Here is a 26,791-nt window from a genome sequence, read left to right as displayed (position 1 = left end):
GTTGTGGTTTGTCTATGCAATGACACCCTTCTCAGGAATACAAATGAATGACTACTAATGAACTAGTTAATTGATGAACTACTAACAACAACATAGGTGAATCTCATAATCATGCCAAGAGAAAGAAGCCAAATACAAAAGGGTCCATAGTGTGATTTTATTTATATATAACTCTATAAAACTCTAATCTGTGGTGACAAAAATCAGATCAATGGTTACCCAGGGATTAACTGGGATGGGGATCAGAGAATTTGGGGGAATCAAAAATGTTCTTTATTTTGATTCTTATGTCAAAACTCATCAGATTTCCATTTTAAATAATGTATTTTGTTATTTATAAGCTATGTCTCAATTAGGGTTATTTCTTGAAAATTCAAATCATGAAAGATTTTAGTGTGAAGATTTTGTGTATAATGTAGACCTTATCAGTTACTAGAATAGACAAGGAAATAAGATGTAGATGTCTACAACTACAACTATGGAAAACTTGATGCATTTTGGATTTCCAAAACATTAATCTCACACATTTCCTATAAACTCTTTGATTAGTAGGGATATAAATCCTTAGAAGCATAATAGAATGTAATTTTTGACTCATTTTATTTTTAAAAATTGTTTTTAGAAGCCAGGCATAGTGGCTCACGCCTTTATTCCCAGCACTTTGGGTGGCCAAGGCGGGTCGCTGCTCAAGCTCAGGAGTTCAAGACCAGCCTGGGCAACATGGTGAAACCCTGTCTCTCAAAAAAAATATATATATATAGCATGGCATGGTGGTGCGTGCCTGTAGTCCCACTAACTTGGAAGGCTGAGGCAGGAGAGTCGCTTGAGCTTGGGAGCTCGAGTCTGCAGTGAGCTGTGATCATGCCACTGCACTCCAGCCTAGGTGATAGAGCAAGACCCTGTCTCAAAAAAAAAAAAAGTTTTAGACATGGGGTCCCACTCGGTTGCTCAGGCTGGAGTGCAGTGGCACAATCATAGCTCACTGTAGACTCAAACTCCTGGGCTCAAGCAGTCCTCCTGCCTCAGCCTCCCGAGTAGCTGGGACTACAGACACGTGCTGCCACATCTAGCCAACCTTTGATTCTTCAAAGGAGCTAGTAAGGAAACATTATCATTTATGTATCATGTAGTGTGCTAAGTGTTTTAAATTATTTATGTATTTCACTCATTTCTCACAACAGCTCTATGAGTTAGGGATTAAACCTTTTTTTTTTTTTTTTGAGACGGAGTCTCGCTCTGTCACCCAGGCTAGAGTGCAGTGCCACGATCTCGACTCACTGCAACGTCCTCCTCCCAGGTTGAAGTGATTCTCCTGCCTCAGCCTCCCTGGTAGCTGGGACTACAGATGTGCACCACCACGCTCAGCTAATTTTTTTATTTTTAGTAGAGACAGGGTTTCACCATGTTGGCCAAGATGGTCTCAATCTCTTGACCTCATGATCTGTCCACCTCAGCCTCCTAAAGTGCTGGGATTATAGGCGTGAGCCACCACGCCTGGCCAAAGCCCATTTTATATATGAAAAAAGTGAGACTCAGAGAAGTTACATAATATGCCCAAAATTACAGAGCCAAGATTCAGTCCCAGGTTTGACTCCAAAGCCTGTTTTCTTTCCTCAGTGCTAATATCATCTTTAAATGCTTAGTTGCTTATGTAAAACATTTTGATTTTTAAAATGCATTTTAAAAAAAATGTATTTGAAAATTATTGCGAAAGAGGGTTATTCTGATGTTTGTTTTACTAGGGCCCTACAAATCAAGAATACTGAGGGAAAAAATAAGGAAATAGGCATGCTATGCTATACTTTTGTAGAAGATCCCTTCAATTTTATAACTCATAATAAACTTTCCCTTCATAACATTTTGTTATAAAATCTTAAACAACAGAGTTTTGGTTCTGTCTAGCCAAGCTCATGAAGACATTCAAGAGAACATGAATTGTTTTTGATAGAATGCTAACTGAAGAATGACGAGGTTCATGAATTTGGAAAGGAGACGTATATTTCTCATAAAGGTTGCAGCCTGCAGGGTGGCCATTCTGACAGGCTGGGAAGTGTAGCCTCTATTCAGAAGCCAAAAACAGACACTTTGAGGAATAGGCAAAAAGAACAGGAATGCATGCTGAGCAGGGTGGCCAAATGTACATACTCAGTACACTATAGGAGAGGCCATGCATATTTATGAAAAGAGAAACGTGTATGCACAACTGAGCTTCATGCCCCTTCATGGGTCCCGTGTACAAAAAATGGCTGCATCAGCATGATCTGAGGGTGGAGTTTTCAGCTCTCTGGTGTCAAAAGATGAAGCAGAGGGTGTGAAAACCCTCACTGTGCATTCTCCGTAGACTGGCCAGAACCACTTCACGGTCGGTGGCCTCTTGTCAGGCAAAAAAGAGGGGCAGTGTTGGGCAGTTAATTGGTTGATATCAATGGTGGAGTCTTTTGAAACGGCTAGTTTCTCTTAAGCCCTTAGGAAAGAGTGCCTAATGGTGGCTAGCAAGGAGGGGATATAATGAGTTGTGTCTGACCTCCCATCCTGTCATGGCTGAGAACTTAGCTTTAAAGGTTTACCCTGGGTGTCCCTTTGGCCAAGAGGGAGTCCATTCAGTCAGTTGAGGGGCTTAAGATTTCACTTTTGTTTCTCACTTATCAACTTGTACTATATATACATGAATTGACTGTTTTGGAGTAGGAGTCTCACTTATTAGGGTACTTCTTGAAAGCTCTGGATCCCAAGAGCCACGTCCTATAGGCTATGAAGTCTGGCCCAGCAATCTCTGACTGCTTAATAAAATCTTGCTAAATGGATCCAGGGCTTGTATTCACCAATATCAAGAGCTTCACCTGATATCCTTGGGAAAGCCTCTCCTTGACCCACTCAGAAGACAGTTCCTTGCCTGTTTTTTCATATCTGTAAAATGAGCTGTGTGATCCATTTGATCTTTTATAAGCCGGTTTCCAGAATAACCTTCAACTAAAGCTAAAGGGCATGTTCTTAAACCTTCTTTGAAAACATTTTAAATCATGCTAATAATAGACCCCCATGCAAGAATAGTAATAATGTGACTTTAACTTACATTGAAATCCAATTATCATATGTTTTTGGGTCTTTTTCATTCAGATGTTACAGTGGTTTATCAAAATGGGTTACCTGTGATATCTGTGAGGCTACCATCCCGGCGTGAACGCTGTCAGTTCACACTCAAGCCTATCTCTGACTCCGTTGGTGTATTTTTACGACAACTGCAAGAAGAGGATCGGGGAATTGACAGAGTTGCTGTCTATTCACCAGGTATAGTCACCATCATTATTAATTACCATCTACCCCTCATTTCACCCCACAGCAATTTCTAGACACATACATACACCATACACGTAGCTACAAAAGAACCCTATACTGTTAACTTCAGAAAACTTTTTTCTTTTGCTTAGCACTTACCAGGAGAGAAAGTGATTTCTCTCCCAGTAGTACTCAGAGTATAATTGATCGATTTTAGCAAATGTGTATGCACAGGGAATCTCATTCAAAAGCATCTCACATATAATGCCATGAGCAAGGATGAACAGTCAATCACATTTTATATTATCGAGACTTTTTATCATTACTTTAGGTGTAGAATAAATACTTCCAGTAGTTAAACCCTCATGTCTGGAAAGAAAAGTTTGCCAAAATAAAGAAGTATATGATTTGAAAAGAATATAAAATAAGGCACTAAAAATTACCATTTTATGTATTTCATTTATTTATTTTTTAAGTTTTTTAATTTTTTTCCCATTTTTAAGTTTTTTTCCCATTGTTTTTTTCCCCATTTTTACTTTAAAATTTTTTAAATCTACAGAAAACTTGAAAGATTAGTACAATAAATGCCCATTTACCCTTCACCTGGATTCACCAGTTAACAATTACCACATTTCTACTCATCTGACAATATAATTAGTAGACCAGCGTGGTGGATGTATAATACTTTGTTAACCCCAGCATCTGTCTCTACTGAATTATTGGCAACTAATCAATGACTATACTGAAGAGTACCATATGTCAAAAAATACTGGTTTTTTTTTTTTTTTTTTTTTTTTGACTCAACCAGCTTCCATTATGGACAATGTTAAGTCCATACAGCTCTCCCAGTGACCCTAGATTTCCAATGTACACCTACAGAACTATGACCGTTAATTATTTCACTTGCTCATGTAGTTCACAGGAGAAGCTGTTGTTAAATCTTCACAAACTCGAGTCCTAGAAACAGAGCTTTAGGCAACCTAAACTTTGCATAGAACTGGGAAATGAGGTAAAAAGTTAACTGAAATTTAAAAAGGAGGAGGTAATTTTTAAAAACTATTTTGAAGATTGAATTTTCCTGACCATTCTTGAATAATTATGGACCTATGACAAGTTTCATTTGAAATTTTCACAGATGGTGTTCGTGTTGCTGCTTCAACAGGAATAGACCTCCTCCTCCTTGATGACTTTAAGCTGGTCATTAATGACTTAACATATCACGTACGACCACCAAAAAGAGGTAAAATAGTAACCTTGGTAAGGTCACAGAAATGTGGGAAGGGCTTTTGGAAAGAACTTTATTTTTTTTCCTTGGGTAACCTTGAGAAACAGACAATATTCAAAGAACACTGAAAGAGCTCATTGAGTACCTGGCACTTGACTAGTACATTGACTAAAATCACTTAGATTCTGCCTTGACTAAAATCACTTAGATTCTGCCTAGATGCCAGAATGCTTTATTATCTGACATTGTCACTCTGTTTCACATAAATGAATGTCCTACATAACTGAAGCTCCTTCCCTTCATAAAGGCCAAAAGTCGTACTACTTTAATAACATTACAGGGGATATCTTTTTAAAATAAGCTGTAGGCTTCTCTGTTCTCTTAAGTGTTGTAATAAGTATTGAGCTTTTTTTATGGCTCAAGGTCAGCAGTCTGAAAGTCAATTATTGTACAATAATAATAGTTCTTAGGAACTTCTGACATGATGCATGGTTGGTTGTTTTTTTTGTTTGTTTGTTTTGTTTTTTGTTTGTTTTGAGACAAGGTCTCACTCTGTCACCCAGGATGGAGTACAGTGGCATAATCACAGCTCACTGCAGCCTCGACCTCAAATTATCCTCCTACCTCATCCTCCCAAGCAGCTGGAGTAGCTTGGACTACAGGCATACAGGCATGTGCCACCATGCCTGGATAATTTTTTTTATTTTTGTAGAGATAAGGTCTCACTATGTTGCCTAGGCTGGTCTTGAACTTCTGGGCTCAAGCACTGCTCCCTCTCTGGCCTCCCAGAGTGTTGGGATTATAGGCATGAACCACTGTTCACAGCCTGTATATGCTTTTATGGGAAAAGGAAAGGTGCTTGCCTCAGACACAAATTTTAAGAGGGCACCAAACAACTCAGTAATCAAGATAAAGAATTGTTGTTTTGTTTTTAAGAGTCTTGCTCTGTCGCCCAGGCTGGAGTGCAGTGGCGTGATACTGGCTTACTGCAAGCTCCACTTCCCAGGTTCAAGCTAGATACGGGTTTCACCATATTTGTCAGGCTGCTCTTGAACTCCTGACCTCAGGTGATCTATCTGCCTTGGCCTCCCAAAGTGCTGTGATTACAGGCATGAGCCACTGTGCCCAGCCGCCAGGCTAATTTTCGTTTTTAGTAGATATGGGGTTTTGCCATGTTGGCCAGAATGGTCTTGAACTCCTGACCTCAAGTTATCCACCTGCCTCAGCCTCCCAAAGTGCTGAGATTATAGGCATGAGTTACCGCACCCAGCAAGATAAATGGTATTTTAATGTACTACTTTAAAAAAACAGAGTTAATGCAAACAATGCATGATGAATAAAATTTTAAATAAAGACAGAGTCAGTATTGCTAATATTTCTTTTCATCCTGGTCTCTACTGTGGCTCTGCACAGTACAATGCTAAGTAGCCCTCTAAAATAGCGTTTTGAGTTGTGTCTTTTTTGATCCTGTTTCTCTATTTGCCCTTGATATTCATTGTTACTCACTGCTGTTGTTAATGCCCCTTCCACCACTCCTTCCACCAGCGCCATAGGACAGCAGTTCCCAACCTTTTTGGTACCAGGGACCAATTTTGTTAAAGATAATTTTTCCACTGACAGTGGTGGCAGGGGCAGAGGCAGTGGTTTTGGAATGAAACTGTTCCATGTCAGATCCTCAGGCATCAGTTAGATTCTCATAAGCAGCACACAACCTAGATCCCTCACATGCACAATTTACAATAGGGTTTGTGCTCCTATGAGATCTAATGCTGCTGCTGATCTGACAGGAGGTGGAGTTCAGGCAGTAATGCTTACTGGCTGGCCTCCTCCTTTGTAGCCTGGTTCCTAACAGGCCACTGACCAGTACTGGTTCGCACCCCAGGGGTGGGGGACTGCTGCTGTAGGACATTCCTTCTTTTCAATCCTGCTTTTAGGAATTGGGTTTAGGCCTGGTAAGGTGGCTCACACCTGTAATCCCAGCACTTTAGGAAGCCGAGGCAGGAGGATTGCTTAAGACCAGGAGTTTGGGACCAGCCTGGGCAACACAGTAGCAACCAGCCTGGGCAACACATCTTTAAACAAAAAAAAAGAGAAAGAATTGGGTGTAACATAGAAAAGTTCTGAGTGAAACCCTGTTATGAAATTCCTCTATAATCTGGTCCACACCTACCTTTTAAAATGTTTTCTTTCCCTCTTACATGTTGCCTACTTTTTCTCCACTGTGTATTCCTTTATGGTTTCCTGAACTATGCCCTGTTCTTTCCCATCTCACTATTTGCTCACTTTCTTCTGCCTAAGATGCCTTTCTTCCTAACCCCCGTTTTCTCAAGTCAAAATTGTCAATATTGACTCTTCCAGTAAGCCTTTAATGATCATACTCTTTCCTTCTCTGACCCCTGACCAACCAAAAGTGATAAATATCTTCTCTGAATTTTGCTTCGTCCTTTTCTTTGATGCTCTGAGGGAAGGCACTGTGATTTCATATTCCCCATTGATTCCATCTATATTGAGTGAATTAAATGTGTTCGCTGGGTAGCATTTTGATTGTGCAGAGGCCATATTCACTTTCTTTAAGCTAGATGAGAGGGGGCTAGCTGGGAGAAAGTATAGAAAAGTATCCTTAAATAGTAAGAATGGAAAGATATTCTTTACATACAGTTGACTGTTGAACAAAGCAGATTTGAAAAAACTTGCAAACGAACCACATAACCTAGAAATATCCAAAAAATTAAGAAAAGTTAAGTATGTCATGAATGCATGAAATATATGTAGATACAAGTCTATCTTATTTTATTTTATTTTGTTTTTGAGACGGAGTCTCTCTCTGTCCCCCAGGCTGGAGTGCAGCGGTGCAATCTCAGCACACTGCAACCTCTGCCTCCTGGGTTCAAATGATTCTCCTCCCTCAGCCTTCCTGTAACTGGGATTATAGGCACACATGTTTCACCATGTTGGCCAGGTGACCTCAAACTCCTGACCTCAGGTGATCCACCCACCTTGGCCTCCCAAAGTGCTGGGATTACAGGCCTGAACCACCACGCCCTTCCTATTTTTTATCATTTACTACCATAAAATATATACATATCTATTAAAAAAAGTTAAAAATTATCAAAACGTATGCACACACAGACCATGCATGATGCCATTTGCAGTTAAGAGAAATGTAAAGATGCAGTATTTAATAATGTCTGCATAAAATTGACTCTAGTACATAGTATACTACTCTAGTGATTTCATAGCCACCTCTTGTTGCTGTTGCTGTAAACTCAAGTGTTTTTGATATCAGCTTAAAATGCTGTGTGATGCTAATTATCTCCTCATGGGTAGTTCATTTCTCCAGTAAATTGTCTATTGCAGTAAAAATTGATCTCTTGCAGTTCTTGAATTTTTTTGTGTGTTTAGTCCACCTTGAATAACACCATGGGACCTATATGAAGTGATGCTGGAAGTGCTCCCAAGAAGCAGAGAAAAGTGATGACATTGCAAGAAAAACTTGGATTGCTTGATATGTACCGTAGACTGAGGTCTGCAGCCTCGGTTGCCCATCATTTTAGACAGATGATTTATCTTGCAAACAGACAATGTAAACTTACAATGTAAATAAATACAGTATAGCACTATAAATTTATTTTCCCTTTATGATTGTAATGTTTTCTTTTCTCTAGCTTACTTTACTGTAAGAATACAGTATATAATACATATATAAAACATTTGTTAATTATGTTATTGGTAAGGCTTCTGGTCCAGGTAGGCTATTAGTAGTTAAGTTTTTGAGGTTTCAAAAGTTGTAGGGGGGTGGTGCCCCAACCTCGCCCCCCAACCACATTGTTCAAGAGTCAACTGTAGTAAGGCATTATCGAATCAGATTTTATGAACTTGGAATAATTAAACATGTAGACCAGGGACAGTTAGCCATATATCAGCTATGCTAATGTGTTTTTCTTCTTTATTCCCTGATTCTCAGGCTAGAAGTTCTCTTTAAAATAACAGAAGTACAGGTCCTATTTTACTGAGGTGTGTTTTTGTGTGAATTGCCTAGAGAGTTCATCTGTTTAGATTTTCTATTGGTAACATTCCGAAAGTTCACTAATATATTCCTATATAAAGTATAACAATCAGGAAAGTTAAGATGTGAGTTTCCATATATTATGTTGTCAAAAACTAAAGGTATTTTAATCAATTAATAAATACCAACCATTTCTGTAATAACTGTATTTTTTAAACAGAAATGAATGTTTAGATTTTTAAATAAAGCTTTTCTCAAATTGAATAAGAAAAGGTAGAAATTGAAAAAACAGGGGATTGTATTTGATTCCCTGGTGATTTGGCAGCCTAAAACAACCCATTGCTTTATCTGTATCCAGGAACTGTGGAGTATCTACCTTGCTTTTCTAGAAGTAAATTAGGGTATGAAGCTTGCAAGGGTCAAAAATCTGTAATTCATGGAAATAATCGTAAATTGAAGTGTGGACTTTAGTAACTCAGTAGCAGCATTGGTGTAGAATTTCAAAAGACCTTTTTAACGTTTAGATACACACATCATAGCTCTCTTAGTTCTGTTATTCTATAGTGAGATTATGCCATCAGATACCATCTCTCACAGAAACTCAATATGATTTTAAATCCATAAACACTTTGTTTTCCTTGATCTTAAATTTAATTATTTTTTTGAGACAGGGTCTCACTCTGTCACCCAGGCTGGAGTGCAGTGGCGTGATCACAGCTCATTGCAGCCATGACCTCCCAGGCTCAAGCAGATCCTCCCACCTCAGCATCCCAAGTAGCTAGGACTACAAGCACACGCCACCATGCCTGGCAAATTTTTTTTTTTTGTAGAGATGAGGTTTCCCTATGTTGCCCAGGCTGTGTTTTCCCTGTTTTTTTTTTTTCTTTTCTTTTCTTTTTTTGAGATGGAGTCTTGCTCTGTTGCCCAGGCTAGAGTGCAGTGGTGCAATCTCGGCTCACTGCAAGCTCTGCCTCCCGGGTTCATGCCATTCTCCTGCCTCAGCTTCCCAAGTAGCTGGGACTACAGGTGCCCGCCACCATGCCCAGCTAATTTTTTTGTATTTTTAATAGAGATGGGGTTTCACCATGTTAGCCAGGATGGTCTCGATCTCCCGACCTCGTGATCCGCCCTCCTTGGCCTCCCAAAGTACTGGGATTACCGGCATGAGCAACTGCGCCTGGCCTTTCCCTGGTTTTTAAACATAGTAAAGAAAATCTTTTTTTCTCCTTTTGATAAAATGCAAAGTAGGCTCAAATTTTGTTTCTACCTTGTGTCTTTCTGTCCCTGGTTGAGGAAGGTATTGCTGGCATCCAAGGTACCACCACTCTTTTTCAGCTGAAGGTACCACCACTCTTTTTCAGCTGACTACAGTAAGAGAGTGGTTTGAAATTCTGTATTTAAGAGGGATGCCATTCATTGAATAAGCATGTTCCTTTGCCCTGTGTTGCAACGCTTTAGTGGAAGGGCTAAATGGAGGAAAGAGATAGAAGGCACTAGGTTTAGGATGTTTAAGAGGAATAATACTAGAGTTTCTTTGTGTTTTTTTGTTTTTTGTTTCGTTTTGAGGCTGGGGTATAGTGGCGCAATCTCGACTCACTGCCACCTCCACCTCCTGGGTTCAAGCGAGTCTCCTGCCTCAGCCTCCCCAGTAGCTGGGATTACAGGCGTGCACCACCATGCCCGGCTAATTTTTGTATTTTTAGTAGAGATAAAATTTCATCATGTTGGCCATACTGGTCTAAAACTCCTGACCTCGTGATTTGCCCACCTTGGCCTCCCAAAGTGCTGGGATTACAGGTTGTGCCCAGCCAATACTATAGTTTTATATATACATGGAGAAGATGGAACAAATCTGCTTTATCTAATAAAATAGTTCATGAAAGGGGACTGAACTTGCAGAAGAAATTTAATATTGGTATAGTAGAAGCACTGTAATGTAGCCACAGGCCTAGAAATCAGGAGACGTGGACTCTACCCCTTACTGTGCCATTTTGGACAAGTTACTTCAGCCTCCTAGAGTGCAGTTTCTTCTTCTGGTAACTTTGGACAGTTTAAGGCTATATGCAAATGTGAGCAGCAGCTTTGGTACAAGGAAGACACTGTTGACATAGATGACTTCTGGAACTCAAAGTGCTCTTCCTTTTATGTTCCCATTAATTCAGCACACATTTACTGAGGCATACAAGATACCCAGCTAGGTGCTATATCCCGTTTTACTATATCGGCTCTTCTCTAATCCAGTTTGCTACCTTCTTTTGAATTTTTTCATTGATCGAACTTCTATAATAACTGTACTAAAGGACATCCTTAAAGAATGTTCGAAATACATGGTTAATTCTGACTATGGCTTGTTTTGTTTAGAAGAGTGCTACCCTTATGCTGTACCTAACATTGAAAGCTAGTAAGAATCTAAAAAAAAAAAGTGCTTTAAAAAAAAAATGGACAGCTTTAGTCAGCAGAGTTTTTATTTGATTCTGAAAACATAATTTTTAGATTTCTAGAAATACATGCTACTCATAGTAGAGGATATTGAATGAAAGAACTTAATCTTTCACCCTTTCAGTTGTTCTCATAACTTCATACCCTTTAGACCATGATACTGAGGCTCCTACAGCTATTCTCTGTCTTTCCTCATCAGGAATGAATAAAAGTTGGTATACTAGGGAGAAGAAGAATGAGAGTTAAGATTATTAGAATGGGCCAGGCACAGTGGCTCACGCCTGTAATCCCAGCATTTTGGGGGGTTGAGGTGGGTGGATCACGAGGTCAGGAGATAGAGACCATCCTGGCTAACACGGTGAAATCTCGTCTCTACCAAAAATTACAAAAAATTAGCCCGGCATGGTGGCAGACACCTGTAGTCCCAGCTACTACTCAGGAGGCTGAGGCAGGAGAATGGCGTGAACCTGGGAGGCAGAGCTTGCAGTGAGCGAGATTGCACAACTGCACTCCAGCCTGGGTGACAGAGCGAGACTCCGTCTCAAAAAAAAAAAAAAAAAAAAAAAAGATTATTAGGATGATGGCATTTTTATTTATGCCTTTGTATTTGCAAATTTGAAATACTATATATTTTTCCCTTAGGACTTACTAAGGGGAAAAAAATCAATTAAAATGGCAGGACTACAGATAAATTATAGTCACCATTTTAATAAGCATAATAATCAGATTGATTCTAAACCTCTCTACTAGTTTTTAACAGTTGCTTTAATTTTGTCTTTATCTAATGAAGATCATTATTATTTGTATTATTTTTCTTAATGTTAATCATACCCTCATTTGTAGCATTTAGACTTCCAAGAATATAATGGTAGGTATTTGTTTCAAATTTTTTTAGTTACCCAAATACGAATTTACTTTTTTTTTTTTTTTTTTTGAGGCGGAGTCTTGCTCTGTCTCCCAGGCTGGAGTGCAGTGGTGCAATCTCGGCTCACTGCAAGCTCTGCCCCCCGGGTTCACGCATTTCCCTACCTCAGCCTCCTAAGTAGCTGGGTCTACAGGCGCCCGCCACCACACCCAGCTGATTTTTTGTATTTTTTTTTTTTTTTTTAGTAGAGACGGGGTTTCACTGTGTTGACCAAGATGGTCTTGATTCCCTGACCTCGTGATCATTTGCCTGCCTTGGCCTCCCAAAGTGCTGGGATTACAGGCGTGAGCCACCGGGCCCAGCCATGAATTAACTTTTTACATTTGTGGACAACTTTTTTGTTTTAACAAAAACTATAGGCTGGGCATGGTGGCTCACGCCTGTTACACCAGCACTTTGGGAGGCCAAGGCAGGCAAATCGCTTGAGCCCGGGAGTTTGAGACCAGCCTGGGCAACATGGTGAAAACTTGTCTGTACAAAAAATACAAAAATTAGCCAGGCTTGTGGCTGGTGCGCACCTGTAGTCCCAGCTATTCAGGAAGCTAACCTCAGAGGATTACTTGAGCCCTGGAGGTAGGGGCTGCAGTGAGCCAAGATCACACCACTACACTCCAGCCTGGGTGATAGAGTAAGACATTGTCTCAAAAAAAAAAAAAAAAAGAGAACTATTACTTTCCTTCAGTTTAACACGGAAGGCGAGATACCTATAATGGATCAGTCTGCCTCATGTGATAGTCCTAGGAATAGTAATCATTTAAGGCATACATTTTTTAAAAAATGTAACTCCTTTGTTTCAGACCTCTTAAGTCATGAAAATGCAGCAACGCTGAATGATGTAAAGACGTTGGTCCAGCAGCTATACACCACACTGTGCATTGAGCAGCACCAGTTAAACAAGGAAAGGGAGCTTATTGAAAGACTAGAGGATCTCAAAGAGCAGCTGGCTCCCCTGGAAAAGGTAAAACTTCAAATCTCAGGTTTTTCACCTTACCTGTGTTTTTTCCAGAGCATATATGTTTCTGTTTTTTCTTGTAAGTTTTATGCAGTTGAGTCATGTCAATCAAATTAGTTCTTTAGTTTATGGGACTGAACCATAAAAAAGTTTAAGTCAAAGCTAAGAAAGGGCTGAAAAAGGAATCGTTTGGAGCCTTGATAATGGACTTAAGAGCTTTCAGTTCTGAATGTACTGCCCTTAACCAGATTTACCACCTTTAAAATTAAGATCAGAATAATTGCTGATCAGGAAAGGCTCTTGAGTATAGTGGATAATGATTTTAGCCAAGTTAAGAAGGAATATTACAGTTGGCCCTCTGTTATCTGTAGGTTCTACATTCGCAGATTTAACCAACCTCAGATAGAAGATATTTGGTAGGGGGTGAGGGGACAATAAAACATAACAAGGCTGGGCATGGTGGCTCACACCTGTAATCCCAACGCTTTGGGAGGCCAAGGCAGGCCGATCACCTGAGGTCAGGAGTTTGAGACCAGCCTGCCCAACATGGCAAAACTCCATCTCTACTAAAAATATAAAAATTATCCGGGCGTCATGGCATCATTTGCCTATAGTCCCAGCTACTCAGGAGGTTGAGGCACAAGAATCACTTGAACCCAGGAGGCAGAGGTTGCAGGGAGCCAAAATTGCACTACTGCACTCTAGCCTGGACGACAGAGCAAGACTCTGTCTCAAAAACAAACAAAACAACAACAACAAAAAAGAATACAAATTTTAAAAATCAATACAATAACTACATAGCATTTACATTGTATTATAAGTAACTAGAGATGATTTAAAGCATATGGGAATATATGTATAGGTTATATGCAGATACCATCCCATTTTATATAAGGGACTTTAACATTTATGTATTTTGATATCTTGGTTTGGGGGGTATCCTGGAACCAATTCACCACAGATACCTAGGGACAACTGTATATAGACTATTATGCAACTATTAAAGGGACTATATAGATTTTATTTGCCATAGAAACCAAATTATAAAATAGTATGCATACTATGATCCAGTTTTTAAATGTATTATGTATATACCTATACGCATTTATATATATACATACACAAAGAAATCAGAAGGAATACGTTCCAAAATGCTAGTACAGTAGTCGGGTTATGACTGATTTTTCTTTACACGTTTCTGACTGTTTACAATGAATATATGTTACCTTTATTTTTTCTATGATATTTCAATTTTAAGAAATCAGATTGTAAGGAGTAAGGAAGGGAACAAAGACTCTTAGTCGTTTGCATTTTCTGATTCCTGAAAAAGAATTTTCATCGTTTATAGAATATTTACTATGTTTCGTGAATTGTGCTAGTATTTTACCTATATTTTCTTATTTAGTCTTCGGAACAACTCTTTAATGAAGTTAATGGTGATTTGCAGATCAAGGCTCTGAATTGAGCTGCTTTAAATCCAGAGTCCGTGTTCTGTCCCTAGTATATCACTGGAGTTAAAACTGAGAATAGATTAAATCGTGTATGCAACAGTGAAAGAATATAGGTATGTGTGCATTTCCCTCTTTCAGAGAAGATAATCTTGTGATTGGATGAAGACCTGTTAAAACTGAGTTATTCATGCCCATATTTTCACCTACTTCTAGGGTGAAACATAAAATACAAATGCCCTAAATAGTAGTTATACTTACATGTATATATATATTTTTCAAGGCGGTTTCATTCATTCACCCAGGCTGGAGTGCAGTGGTATGATCTTGACTCACTGCATCCTCCAGTTCCTGGGCTCAAGCGATTCACCCACCTCAGCCTCCCGATAGCTGGGACTACAGGGATGTGCCACCATGCCCTGCTAATTTTTGTATTTTTTGTAGAGATGGGATTTCGCCATGTTGCCCAGGCTGGTCTTGAACTCCTGGGCTCAAGCAAGCTGCCCACCTTGACCTACCAAAACGCTGGGATTACAGATGTGAGCCACTGCATCTGGCCTAAGATATTTTATTCAGTGAAAACTGCAGATACTATTTAGGAAGACAAGCTATATTTACTAGAACTGAGACTTGTGTCTTGATTATGAGCCCTGTTTCTTTAGTGAACATAGAACAGTTTAAACCTTTTTAAATTGGTGTTATGTCAAAATGCCTTACAATTATGTGTGCCCAATAGGTACGAATTGAGATTAGCAGAAAAGCTGAGAAGAGGACCACTTTGGTGCTATGGGGTGGCCTTGCCTACATGGCCACACAGTTTGGCATTTTGGCCCGGCTTACCTGGTGGGAATATTCCTGGGACATCATGGAGCCAGTAACATACTTCATCACTTATGGAAGTGCCATGGCAATGTATGCATATTTTGTAATGACACGCCAGGTAAGAATTCCTCTTCAAGTAACTCTTTATGAGCTAGTAATAAAGTTTTAATTTTCAAAAGAGTTTTCTCTTTTTTCTCATTTTCTAAGGCCAGTTTTCTTTAAGTACTCATCCTTTACACACATACACACACGTGTGCCACTTGTGTATTAGGCAATATTCCAAGCAAGTGCTATAGATTGAGAGGTAGATAAAAGACATGGATGACAGTTGCGTCTCATATTTAATATGGCTGCTGTTGAACATATGCATTTTCTTTCTGTTGTTAGATCAGTGGTCACAACCTATTTGTGTTTGAGAAAATGACAGCACAAGAATGTTATTTAACCTATCTTGGCCTTCCAAATGTGTCTAATAGAGAAGAAAGTAAACTGTTTTATGTCCTACAATTGCTTGCTCAGACTTTTTAGCACCTAGTGGCATGTCTGGCTCATACTAGTCACTGTGAACAGAACTGAACAGTCACATCATTCTTATCTGATCACAGCTCTGGGCATGGCTTGCATCTGTCTGTGACATTTCTCTCTCTGTCTCTCTCTCTGTGTGTGTGTGTGTGTGTGTGTGTGTGTGTGTGTGTATCTTTAGCGCTTGCTCTCTTGTGCTCTCTCTCTCTTCTCTCTCATTTACACACACTTTTAATGGCTTCTTTTTATCTACTGATTTAAGTCCAAACTCCTTAGCCTGAGTATTTATAACAGGTTGCTATCTGTCCTTTTCAGATGTCTCTCAACTCCTCTGTGTATGTTCTAAACAAGCCAAATTCTATTCTCTATTCCCCACAGTGACCTGAGTTTTCCACCCTTTTGTTCCTTCCTTCACATCATTCTTTCAACTGGGAAAGTTCTCCCTGTTGATCTCTACCTGTCATCTTTCAAGGTTTACTTAAATGTTTATCTTTCATGAACCTTTGACCAATTCCTTGTAGCTAACTTTGATCTCTCCCTCTTCTAAATTCCTATAACATATTGTGCCCCTCATTTTACTCATCCCATGTGCTCCCTTTTATTGTAATTATTATATGCTTTCTTTTTCTCTGTGCTAGACTGTAGTATCTTTTTTTTTTTTTTTTTGGAGATGGAGTCTGTCACCCAGGCTGGAGCACAGCGGCACGATTTCTGCTCACTGCAAGCTCCTCTGCCTCCTGGGTTCACGCCATTCTCCTGCCTCAGCCTCCTGAGAAGCTGGGACTACAGGCGCCTGCCACCAAGCCCAGCTAATTTTTTTATATTTTTACTAGAGATGGGGTTTCATCGTGTTCAACAGGATGGTCTCGATCTCCTGACCTCGTGACCCGCCCGCCTCAGCCTCCCAAAGTGCTGGGATTATAGGCGTGAGCCACCGCACCCAGCCTAGACTGTAATATCTCTTGAGGCTAAGCATTTGGTTTTATTCAGTTTTTATTTCTAAGATCTTATTTCTAAGACTTAAGTCTTAAAAGTCTAAAAGACTTAGACTTAAGTCTTTTAGATAAAAGGCACATGTTACACAGTGATTTATATCTACATTCCCTTAGGCACTGTGTAACATGTGCCTTACATCTAAAATACTAAATGAACTGAACATATCAAATAAATGACACAATGCTTTGGGAGGCCAAGGCAGGAGGATCACTTGAAGCTAGGAGTTTGCAACATAGCAAGACCCTGTCTCTACCAAAAAACAATTTTTTTAATTAGCCAGGTGTGGTGGCATATGCCTATAGTCCTAGCTACTTGAGAGGCTGAGGCAGGAGGATCACTTGAGGCCAGGAGTTTGAGGTTACAGTGAGCTGTGATCATGCCCCTGTACTCCAGTGACAGTGCAAGACCCTGTGTCATAAGTAAATAGATATATAACAGCCATGTTTTCAGCCAAACACTAATTTTTTCCAGTTATACCTTAAATCTAATGATCACCCTTGATATATCTCTTGCTGATTAATTGGGTACAAAATGGTGGTATTTCCTTGTGGAATTTGCATTTCCTTGATTACTGAAGAGGTGAAGCATTCTTTCCACTGTGAGATACCCATACCTTTTGCTTGGTCATTACTGTTAAGTACCTTTTGCTAAGCCTTATTATGTGTTAAGCATTTTACATCTAGTAACATAAGTACATATATTCATATATTTAACCTCAACCCTGTAAGTATTTATATATCCCCATTCCATAGATGAGGAAACTGAGTCTCCAAGAGGTTAAGTAATCTGCCCAAACATTATATCTAGTTCACTGTAGGACAAGGAATTGAACCCAGATTAGTGTGACTCTGTAGGCTGCTCACTTTCTACTCAATTATACTGCCTTCCGTTTAGTTCATTTATGAGGAGTAACTTTTGAAAACTATAATTAGAATAGAAATAAAAATATATTGGGGAAATAATTACTGCTTACAAAAAGCTGTTTTGTAAATGTTTTCTGTATTAGACTTGAATACAGTGTTACCACTTTCTCCCTTTTCATGCTGCTATAGAATCTTTAATGCCTTACCTGTCCTGCTAGTTAAATGCTCCATTCTGTGATTCCCAAAATAGTCTTGCTGCCCTCAAGTGACAAGTTGCAAAATAGCAGTAGTAAACAATTTAGTCACTATTCACTTATGAATAGGAAAACAGTGACCAAATAAAATGTAGTTTTCACATTAAATATTTTTACTAACATATCCATCTTAATACCCCGAAGCAAATGCCTGTTCAGTGGCATTTAAACTCTTCTAAACTGCTGTTACTACGAGTTGCAATCTAAATATATGCCAATAATATGTTAAGTTCCAAAGAATCTTTCTAAGATGGCAAGCTCCTTGAAATCATAAAATCAAATGGAATATTGAGTATTGTTGATTAATATTTCAGTAGAACCTGAGTACTGATTTCTACTATGTAGAAAAGGAGCTGGGCAGTAAGGCTTGCCTGTGGGAGCTGTGTCATCGTGCACATGGGCCAGCCGCCCCACTATCTGGCCCATGCCTTTTCAATGAAGGGGATGATATTGCCTCATGGGAGTGAGCATTGATTCTTGGGGAGTAAAAACATTTTACATATTACAATGCATAAACAGATAAACAGTATATTAAACCTCCTTTGGGAAGTAGGAGTAATCAGGAAAAAATGCCTTAAAAGGCTACTTAGGGGGGCAATAATGAAAAAAGTGTTCATGAATAGTGACCTAGCCTTTAATACCCTTTACCTCCTCATTTCCAATAACCATCATTTATATTGTATTCCAGCAAACCACTTCAATGGCTGTTCAGGGCCTTCTTTCCTAGAACTGTCCCACTTATAATATAAATTAGTATGTTAATTTCTGATAATTTATTTTCTTTCTAGACCTTTTATTCACTCACTCACTCCTTTGACCTCATCCAGACCTTTAAGCTACTGGCATCTTTCTCTTAACTTTTTACTATCACCTTCCTCCTGTATCACTTCCTTTTCTGTCCGATTTAAACTGCGTTGTCATTCTCTTGTTAGTATCCTACCATCCCTGCCCTTTTGTCTTTCTACAGTATGTACTCCATAAACTCCTAATATTGGATTAATCTAGTCCTTTATCCTATCTATGTCTAGGCTATTAAATATTGCTAGAGAAAAATCATGTCATAGTGTAGAACGGGCCACTGCTTGTGTTTCTAATCACGTTTTCTTCCCTCATATCCCCATAGTAGTTATTCTAAGACTTCACATCAAGATCCCCATCCCACCCTTAACCTTACCTCCTACTTCTCCTAGAAAATTGAAATTAACAGATAGAAGCTTTCTAATTCTTAAGACTGTAAATGCAACTATATCTGTACCGAATTTTACACTATTTCCATCAAATTCCAAGAAGAGGTGGCATTTTCCTATTTAGGGCTAGCCCCTCCACATGTTCTTAGTCCCGTTCCTTCCTCCTAGTATCTTATTCCAATTTATTTTTTGTATTCCCTGTGTTTTCAACCTCTCCCTCTGACTTTCTTTCCTAATGAAATTATCTGCATCTTTTCTCACTTACTATCAAATCACAATTTTTTTTTTTTTTTTGAGACAGGGTTTTACTCTGTCTCTTAGGCTTGAATGCAGTGGCATAATCACAGCTCACTGAAGCATCTACCTCCCAGACCCAAGCAATTCTCCCACGTCAGCCTCATGAGTACCTGAGATTGTAGGCATGTTCCACCATCCCCAGCTAATTTTTAAAAATTTTTTGTAGACAGGGTTTCCCTACGTTGCCCAGGCTGGTCTCGAACTCCTGAGCTCAAGTGATCCTGCACCTCAGCCTCGCAAAATGCTAGGATTACAGGCATGAGCCACTGCACCCAGCCCAAATCACAGAAATTTTAGAAGAGTCTAGTACATAGTTGCTCAGTAAATGCTGGTTGCCCAAAAGAGGAAGCACAGAATAGATTTGAATAAACTTAATTAGTGTGTATATTTACATCCTAAGGGAACATAGGTGAATAGCCTAGTAACAGCATGTTAGATGAATGTAGAGGGCTTTCCCTCAAGTTCTTAATCCACTAATTATCCCTTCAGTCGATTCAGACCTCGATTTTATTCATTTTAAAAAGGTTTCCACAAACACTTTAGCTATCAGTCTTCCAGTATCTATTATCTGTCATCATCAATAATTAAATATTTACTCTGTTTCTAGTTGTAGCATACTAGGCAATCAACCAGTCCTTCCACTAAGAAGAGTTAGAATTGTTAGACAAAACAATACACATCTGCTTGAAGATACTAGAGAACTAACAAAATAGCAAAAATTGCTAGGTGAGGGTCTAAATAAGAAGAGTTCCAGGAAGATGAGACTAGTATTTAGGTGTGCTTTTTCCTCTGGTAATTTATGCTAATTGAGGAGGGTATAGTGGAGAGGCCAAGAAGCTGAGCCACACTTGTTAGCCTAGAGGAACCGCAGCCTTAGAGATTGGTGTCTAATGATCACTAGAGTAGGTGAAACAGAAACCGTCTTGCTTTGATTTGGAACCTGTAAAGGCTACCATTGTAGAATAAGGATGAACCTGTTATAGGCTCTCTCAAGTACTGTAGCTCATCTTTCATTCATCTCAATCCTGTAAATTAGATTGAGGTAGTCTTGGAATAATGGTAATCCCCGAGTGCTGATGCTCACAGGTTTAATGCAGAAGCAAACATAAATCATCCCTGGGAGGAGATAACATTATTCTAAACCTTAAATTACTTCTACAAATAATTTTGCTTTTTTATTTTTTTATTTTTATTTTATTTTATTTTTTTAAGACAGGGTCCCACTCTGTTGCCCAGGTTGGAGTGCAGTGGCACAATCATGACTCACTGCAGCCTCAAACTCCCAGGCTCAAGCAGCCCTCCCTCTTAGCTTCCTGAGTAGCTGGGACTACAAGCACGTGCCACCATGCCCAGCTAGGTTTTTTTTGGCATTTTTTGGAAAGCTGTAGTTTCTCCGTGTCACTCTGACTGGTCTCAAACTCCTGGGCTCAAGTGATCTGTCTGCCTCGGCCTCCCAAAGTGCTGGATTACAGGTGTGAGCCACCGTGTCTGGCCAGTTTTGCAAACATTAAATTAGACATACAATAAAAATAAGCAGATACACAAATACCTACAGAAACAATAGACATTACAGACACAAGGACTCCAGATATTGGTATTATCAGACATAGCCTTTAAAATAAATATACTTACTATATTCAGGGAGATAAACAACAAGGTTGAGAATATTGGCAGATAACTTGATTTTTTTTTTTTAAAGAACCCATTGAAAAATTTTAGAAATGAAATATAATGGATGAGTTTAATAGTAGATTAGACGTGACCTTGAGTGAGGCACAAGAAACTATTCAAAATGAAGTGTGCAGATACAGAAAGATGTAAAATATAGGAAAGGATAAGAGACACAGGACACAGTGGAAAGGCCTAATATATATTTAATTTTATTGGAGTCTCGGAGAAGAGAGAGAGGATGGGAAGAAACAATATTTAAATAAAGAGTATAGGCTGAGAATTTTCCAAAATGATGAAAGACATCCATTTACAGATTTAAGAATTCCAACCAATATCAACCAATATAAAAACTGGGCGCAGTGGCTCACGCCTGTAATCCCAGCACTTTGGGAGCCCGAGGTGGGCAGATCACTTGAAGCCAGGGGTTTGAGACCAGCCTGGCCAACATGGTGAAACCCCTTCTCTACTAAAAATACAAAAATTAGCTGGGCATGTTGGCGCACATCTCTAATCCCAGCTACTCAGGAGGCTGAGGCATGAGGATCAGTTGAACCTGAGAGACAGAGGTTGCAGTGAACTGAGATCACACCACTGCACTCCAGCCTGGATGATAGAGCGAGACTCTGTATCAAAAAAATAAAATAAAAATAAAAAAGGAAATTTCCATTGAGACATATCCGTAGTAAAACTTCAAAAGCCAAAGCCAAATGGAAAAATCTTAAAAGCAGCCAAAGAGAGAAAAAGTTTGCCTTCAAAGGAGTCCCTGTTAGACTGAATGCTGACTTCTCAGTAGCAGCAGTGAAAGCCAATGGGATAGTATCTTCAATTTTTAGAAAGAAAATAACTGTCATCTTATAATTCTATACTCAGCAAAAAATATCTTTCCAAAATAAAGACATTTTCAGACAAACAGAATTTGTCACCATCAGATCTGCACTGAAGGAGATACTAACAGATGTTCTTTGGGCAGAAGAAAGATTATCACACATGAAAAGTCAGAAAAGCAGAAAGGAATAAAGAGCAACAAAAATGGTAAACCTGTGAGTGATGAGTCTAAACAAATATTAAATATATAAAACCATTATAATAAACTCTTAAGGAATTTAAGATATAGAGAGAATTAAAATATGCAACAACAGGCCGGGCTCATGCCTGTAATCCCAGCACTTTGGGAGGCTGAGGCAGGCAGATCATTTGAGGTCAGGAGTTTGAGACCAGCCTGGCCAACATGGCGAAACCCCGTCTTTACTAAAAATACAAAAAATTCAGCTGGGCACGGTGGCACACACCTGTAACCCCAACTACTGGGGAGACTGAGGCATGAGACTTGCTTGAACCCAGGAGGTGCAGGTTGCAGTGAGCTGGGATCGCGCCATTGCACTCCAGCCTGGGTGACAGAGTGAGACTCTGTCTCAAAAATAAATAAATAAATAAATAAATAAATAAATAAGATTAAATATGCAACAACAATGACATATATGTCTGGAGCAGGTAAATAGACTTAAAATGTTCTGATATTCCTTCATTGTCTGGGAATAAGGTAGAAGTACCACTCCTGTTCACCTTTGAAGAGGAGGCCCTAGCCAGTGCAGAAGGCAAGAACAGAATATGGAAGATACAAGGATTGGAAAGAAAGAAAACTGACACTTAGAGATTTTGTACATGAAAAAAAACAGAAGAAATGTACAGATAATTGGTTAGGATCCGTAAGTGAGTTTCATAAGGTTATTGGATACAAGGTCAATGTATGTAAATCAATTGCATATCTATATGCTAGCAACAAACGGTTAGAAAATGAAAATATTTTAAAGCTGCACCTTAAAATTACTTTTAAAAATACATAGACCACATGTAGAAGGCAAAGAAGGGGGGAAAACCCTAGAAATATATTGTATAAAAAATGGATAAGACTCTATCCAAACATGTCAATTCTACCCAACTGATCCATTAGATTCAGTGCAATCCCAGTCAGTCAAAAACCCAACAGATTTGGGGATTGGGGAAGAGATTTGAATAGACTGCTTCTAAAACTGATATGGAAATGTAAAAGACTAAGAAAAGCCAATAAACTCTTGAAGAAAAACTGGGTAAGAGGATTTGCTCTATTAGATATGAAGACTACAGCTTTAGTTATAACACTTCAATGACAGTGGCACAAAGACAGACCTATAGAATAGAAGAGTATAGAAACAGACCCAATGTAAATGAACTTTTGATTTTAAAAAGTGATAGGTCATGCCTGTAATCCCAGCGCTTTGGGAGGCCAAGGTGGGAGAATCAATCACTTGAGGCCAGGAGTTCACGACCAGCATGGACAACATAGTGAGACCCTATTGCTAAAAGAATTTTTTTAATTAGTTGAGTGTGGTGGCGTGCACCTGTAGGTACCAGCTACTCAGGAGGCCAGGGTGAGAGGATTGCATGAGCCAAGGAGTTTGAGGTTGGAGTGAGCTATGATTATACCACTGTACTCCAGCCTTGGTGGCAGAGTGAGACTCAAAAATAAACAAACAAAAAAGATGGCCCTACAAAGAAAGGAGAGTCTTCTTCAATCAATGGTGCTAGGATAATTGAATGCCTATATTAAAAAATGAAATAACCCCATTTTATACTATAAACAAGAATGAATTCCAGGTAAATTATAGATCTAAATGTGATAGGTAATGTAATAAAACTCCTATAAGAGAATATCTTAATGACTATAGAGAATGATTTCTTACACAGAATGAAAAGCACTAACCATACAGGATAAGAATGATAAAGTAAGCCAGGCACTGTGGTGTGTGCCTGTAATCCCAGCTACTTGGGAGGCTGAGATGGGAGGATTGCTTGAACCCAGGAGTTTGAGGCCAGCCAACATAGCAAAATCCCATATCACAAAAGAGAAAGAATGATAAATTAGACTACATTAAATTATTATCTGTTTATTAAAGAACACCATGAAGAAGGTAAACAGGCTAGAAGGAGATACTTGCAGTATGTATAACCTACAAAGGATCTATATCCAGAATATAAAAACAAATTCTACAGATCAGTAAGAAGGTGACAGAATCCACTAGAAAAAATGGCAAGAGATCTGGACAGGCATTTCTAATAAAGGATATGCAAATGGCCAATAATAGATTAAATGAAAAGGCCTCAGCCTCTTAGGGATCAGGAAAATGCTGTGTATCTCCAAGAGAAATGAAAACATACATCCACACAAAAGCTTGTACACAAGTGTTCACAGCAGGATTGTACATAATAGCCCCAACATGGAAACAATCCAAATGCTATCAACTGAGGAATGGATAAATAAAATGTGGCATAACTATTAATGGAATGTTATTTGGCAATAAAAATAAATGAAATACTGATACATGCCACAAATGGATGAACCTTGAAAATGTTATGCTAAGTGAAAGAAGCCAGATACAAAAGGCCATGTATTGTATGATTCCACTTATATGAAATATGTAGAATAGACAAATTATAGAGGCAGAAGATAAATTAGTAGCTGCCTAGAACTGGGAGTTTGGGGGGAAAGGAGAATTGACTGTCACAGGGTATGGAGTTCTTTTTTGGGGTGATGAAAATGTTCTAAAATTGTAGCAATGATTGTACAACTCTGTGACTATATATAAACCATTCAGCATTATACTTTAATTGGGTAAATTGTATAGTGTGTGAGTTATATCTCATTAAAGCTTTTTTTTTTAAATGAGATACTATTTCATACACAGCAGAATGGCTAACATCTTTTAAACCAGCAATATCAAGTATTGGCAAGGATGTGGAATGATGGTACCTCTCATAATCCTGCTGGTAGGAATATAATTGGTACAGCCATTTTGGAAACTGTTTAACATCACTTCTTACATTTGAACACATGCATACCCTGTGATCTAAGATTTTCCACTCCTAGATATATCTCCAGCAGAAGAGATAAATCCAGAAATGCTTTTGGCAGCATTATTAGTAAGAACCAAAACAACCCAAAAGCTTATCAATAGTAGAATGGTTAAATAAACTACGATGAAGTCATACAATATAATATAATGGAAATGAATAGACGGCAGCTACACACAAAAGGTGAATTTCACAAACATAATGTTGAGTGCAAGTAGCCATATAAATATGTACTGTATGACTCCATAAAATTCATAAAACAGGTAACACTAAGTTGTGGAACTTAGGAATACATGCTTAAGGAGGTAAGTTATAAAGAAAGCAAGAAAACAATTACCATAAAAGTCAAGAGACTGATTACTTTGGGGGAAAGAAGTGTGAGTAATTGGAAAGGGGCAAGAGGGAGTTTCTGGATTGTTGGCAGTGGTCTATTTTTATAAAATCTGGTGATGAGTAACATGTTCATTGTGTGTTGATTCATTGTGATGTACATTTTGTGTGTACTGCTCTGTATGTTTCACAGTAGAAATGTTCAGGTAGTAATTAAATACTTAACACAGCACATGTCAGCATACATGTGTATATATGTATTGAATCTAAGCAGCAGTTAGTGACTATTTTGTGAAGATAGTATGCCAAGGACTGATAATTCCATTTCTTCATTTTTTTAGGAGTATGTTTATCCAGAAGCCAGAGACAGACAATACTTATTATTTTTCCATAAAGGAGCCAAAAAGTCACGTTTTGACCTAGAGAAATACAATCAACTCAAGGATGCAATTGCTCAGGTATTACAAAAATTAAAATAAATCCCAGCCCCATCTTGCATGGTTATTATTATTATCCACAGCCACAGTTCTTCAAATGAGTAAACTGAAAGAATGTTCCAACCTTCTTCCTGTATAAATTACTCGTCAGTTGATTACAGTAACTATTTTAGGCATGGACATTTCACTAGAAAGTTTTATAAAAAGCAAGTGAGAAGATGGTGTGTCCGCTCCATCCTGTTAACACCAGCACATTGACATTTTTAGACCTACTTTTACTTTTTTTTTTTTTTCATTTTATTTCTTTGTAGTTGTCTGTTTCTACTTTTCCCTCTGCTTTTTGATTATTTCTATAATAATTGATCTAAGATTTTTCACATAAATGTGTGGTAGCAGTGGGGAAAAGTAAAACCCAGGTAAGAGGGAAAGACTGCTAGAAATCTTTGCCAGGGACAGGTTAGAGGTTATTAAACTAGAAGATACTTGGAAAAGATTGATATATTTTATTTTTCATAAAAGCTACCTCTTTCAAATTTCTGGATGTGCCTTCCTCTCTCTGTTATCTTTGATTTTGGTGAATAAACCCTTATTCTTTTTCTCTGTAGTCTTTGTGACTTAAGAGATTTTTCAGCAATCTCTAGAAGCTTTTCCATCCTCTTTATGTTTAGTTGCCCTTCTCTGCCTTTCCTGTCTCTTCTTGATGATGGGGTTGTGCTTTGAATAGGCTTAATCCATCTTCCTGCTTTGGCCTAAGTGGAGTTCTGTCTTCCTTTACTATGTACGGTGGTTCTAAACTGGAGGGAATACATCAGAATCATCCCTGGATCTGTTAAAAGTACAGATGCTTCAGTCTCACCCTAGGCTTGCTCGTTAGTCCAACTCCTCTGGGGTGAAGTCCAAGCATGTGTGAGTTTTGAAAGTACTACAGTTGACTCCACACGCTGTTTTAAAATTAATTGGCTAAGTAAAAACTTAAACAGATACTGGATAAATAAAATCTTGAGTAGCATGAAGTCCTGGCTCTTAGCCCTTGTGAAAGGGCTTCTCACTGGAGAAACACCATCAAGATGCATGTCTCAGATGCTCTTTACATTCTTAGCCTCTGAGTCCTACCCTGTTGATAGCACTGCTTTTTCTGGAGGCTTTGTTGAGGGCTGAAACTGCCAAGGAAGGTTTCCATTTTGTATTCACCCTTTGTTGTCCTGTGTCGTGAGTTAAAATGCTTTGTTTTTCAAGGCACTCTTATTTTGAGA

General features: G+C 38.7%; 1 protein-coding gene across 4 annotated transcripts in view; it reads left to right on the top strand.

Annotated features, from left to right (window-relative positions):
• The window catches only part of MCU (mitochondrial calcium uniporter), a 209,027-nt gene that overhangs the window by 180,183 nt on the left and 2,053 nt on the right, over nucleotides 1-26,791 (top strand). For 3 of the 4 annotated variants that reach the window (XM_005565546.3, XM_045400085.2, XM_005565548.4), the window contains 5 exons: nucleotides 3,118-3,288; nucleotides 4,412-4,516; nucleotides 12,669-12,829; nucleotides 15,008-15,211; nucleotides 25,443-25,559. In XM_005565546.3, the coding sequence (XP_005565603.1) occupies nucleotides 3,118-3,288; nucleotides 4,412-4,516; nucleotides 12,669-12,829; nucleotides 15,008-15,211; nucleotides 25,443-25,559 (758 nt within the window). Of the gene's footprint in view, nucleotides 1-3,117; nucleotides 3,289-4,411; nucleotides 4,517-5,655; nucleotides 5,752-6,059; nucleotides 6,062-12,668; nucleotides 12,830-15,007; nucleotides 15,212-25,442; nucleotides 25,560-26,791 lie in introns of all 4 variants that reach the window. The other variant, XM_074001851.1, reaches the window with a different exon arrangement.

The sequence above is a fragment of the Macaca fascicularis genome, chromosome 9 (genome assembly GCF_037993035.2).
Source record: "Macaca fascicularis isolate 582-1 chromosome 9, T2T-MFA8v1.1".
Lineage (NCBI taxonomy): Eukaryota > Metazoa > Chordata > Mammalia > Primates > Cercopithecidae > Macaca > Macaca fascicularis.
This window is presented reverse-complemented; position numbering and strand designations above follow the sequence as displayed.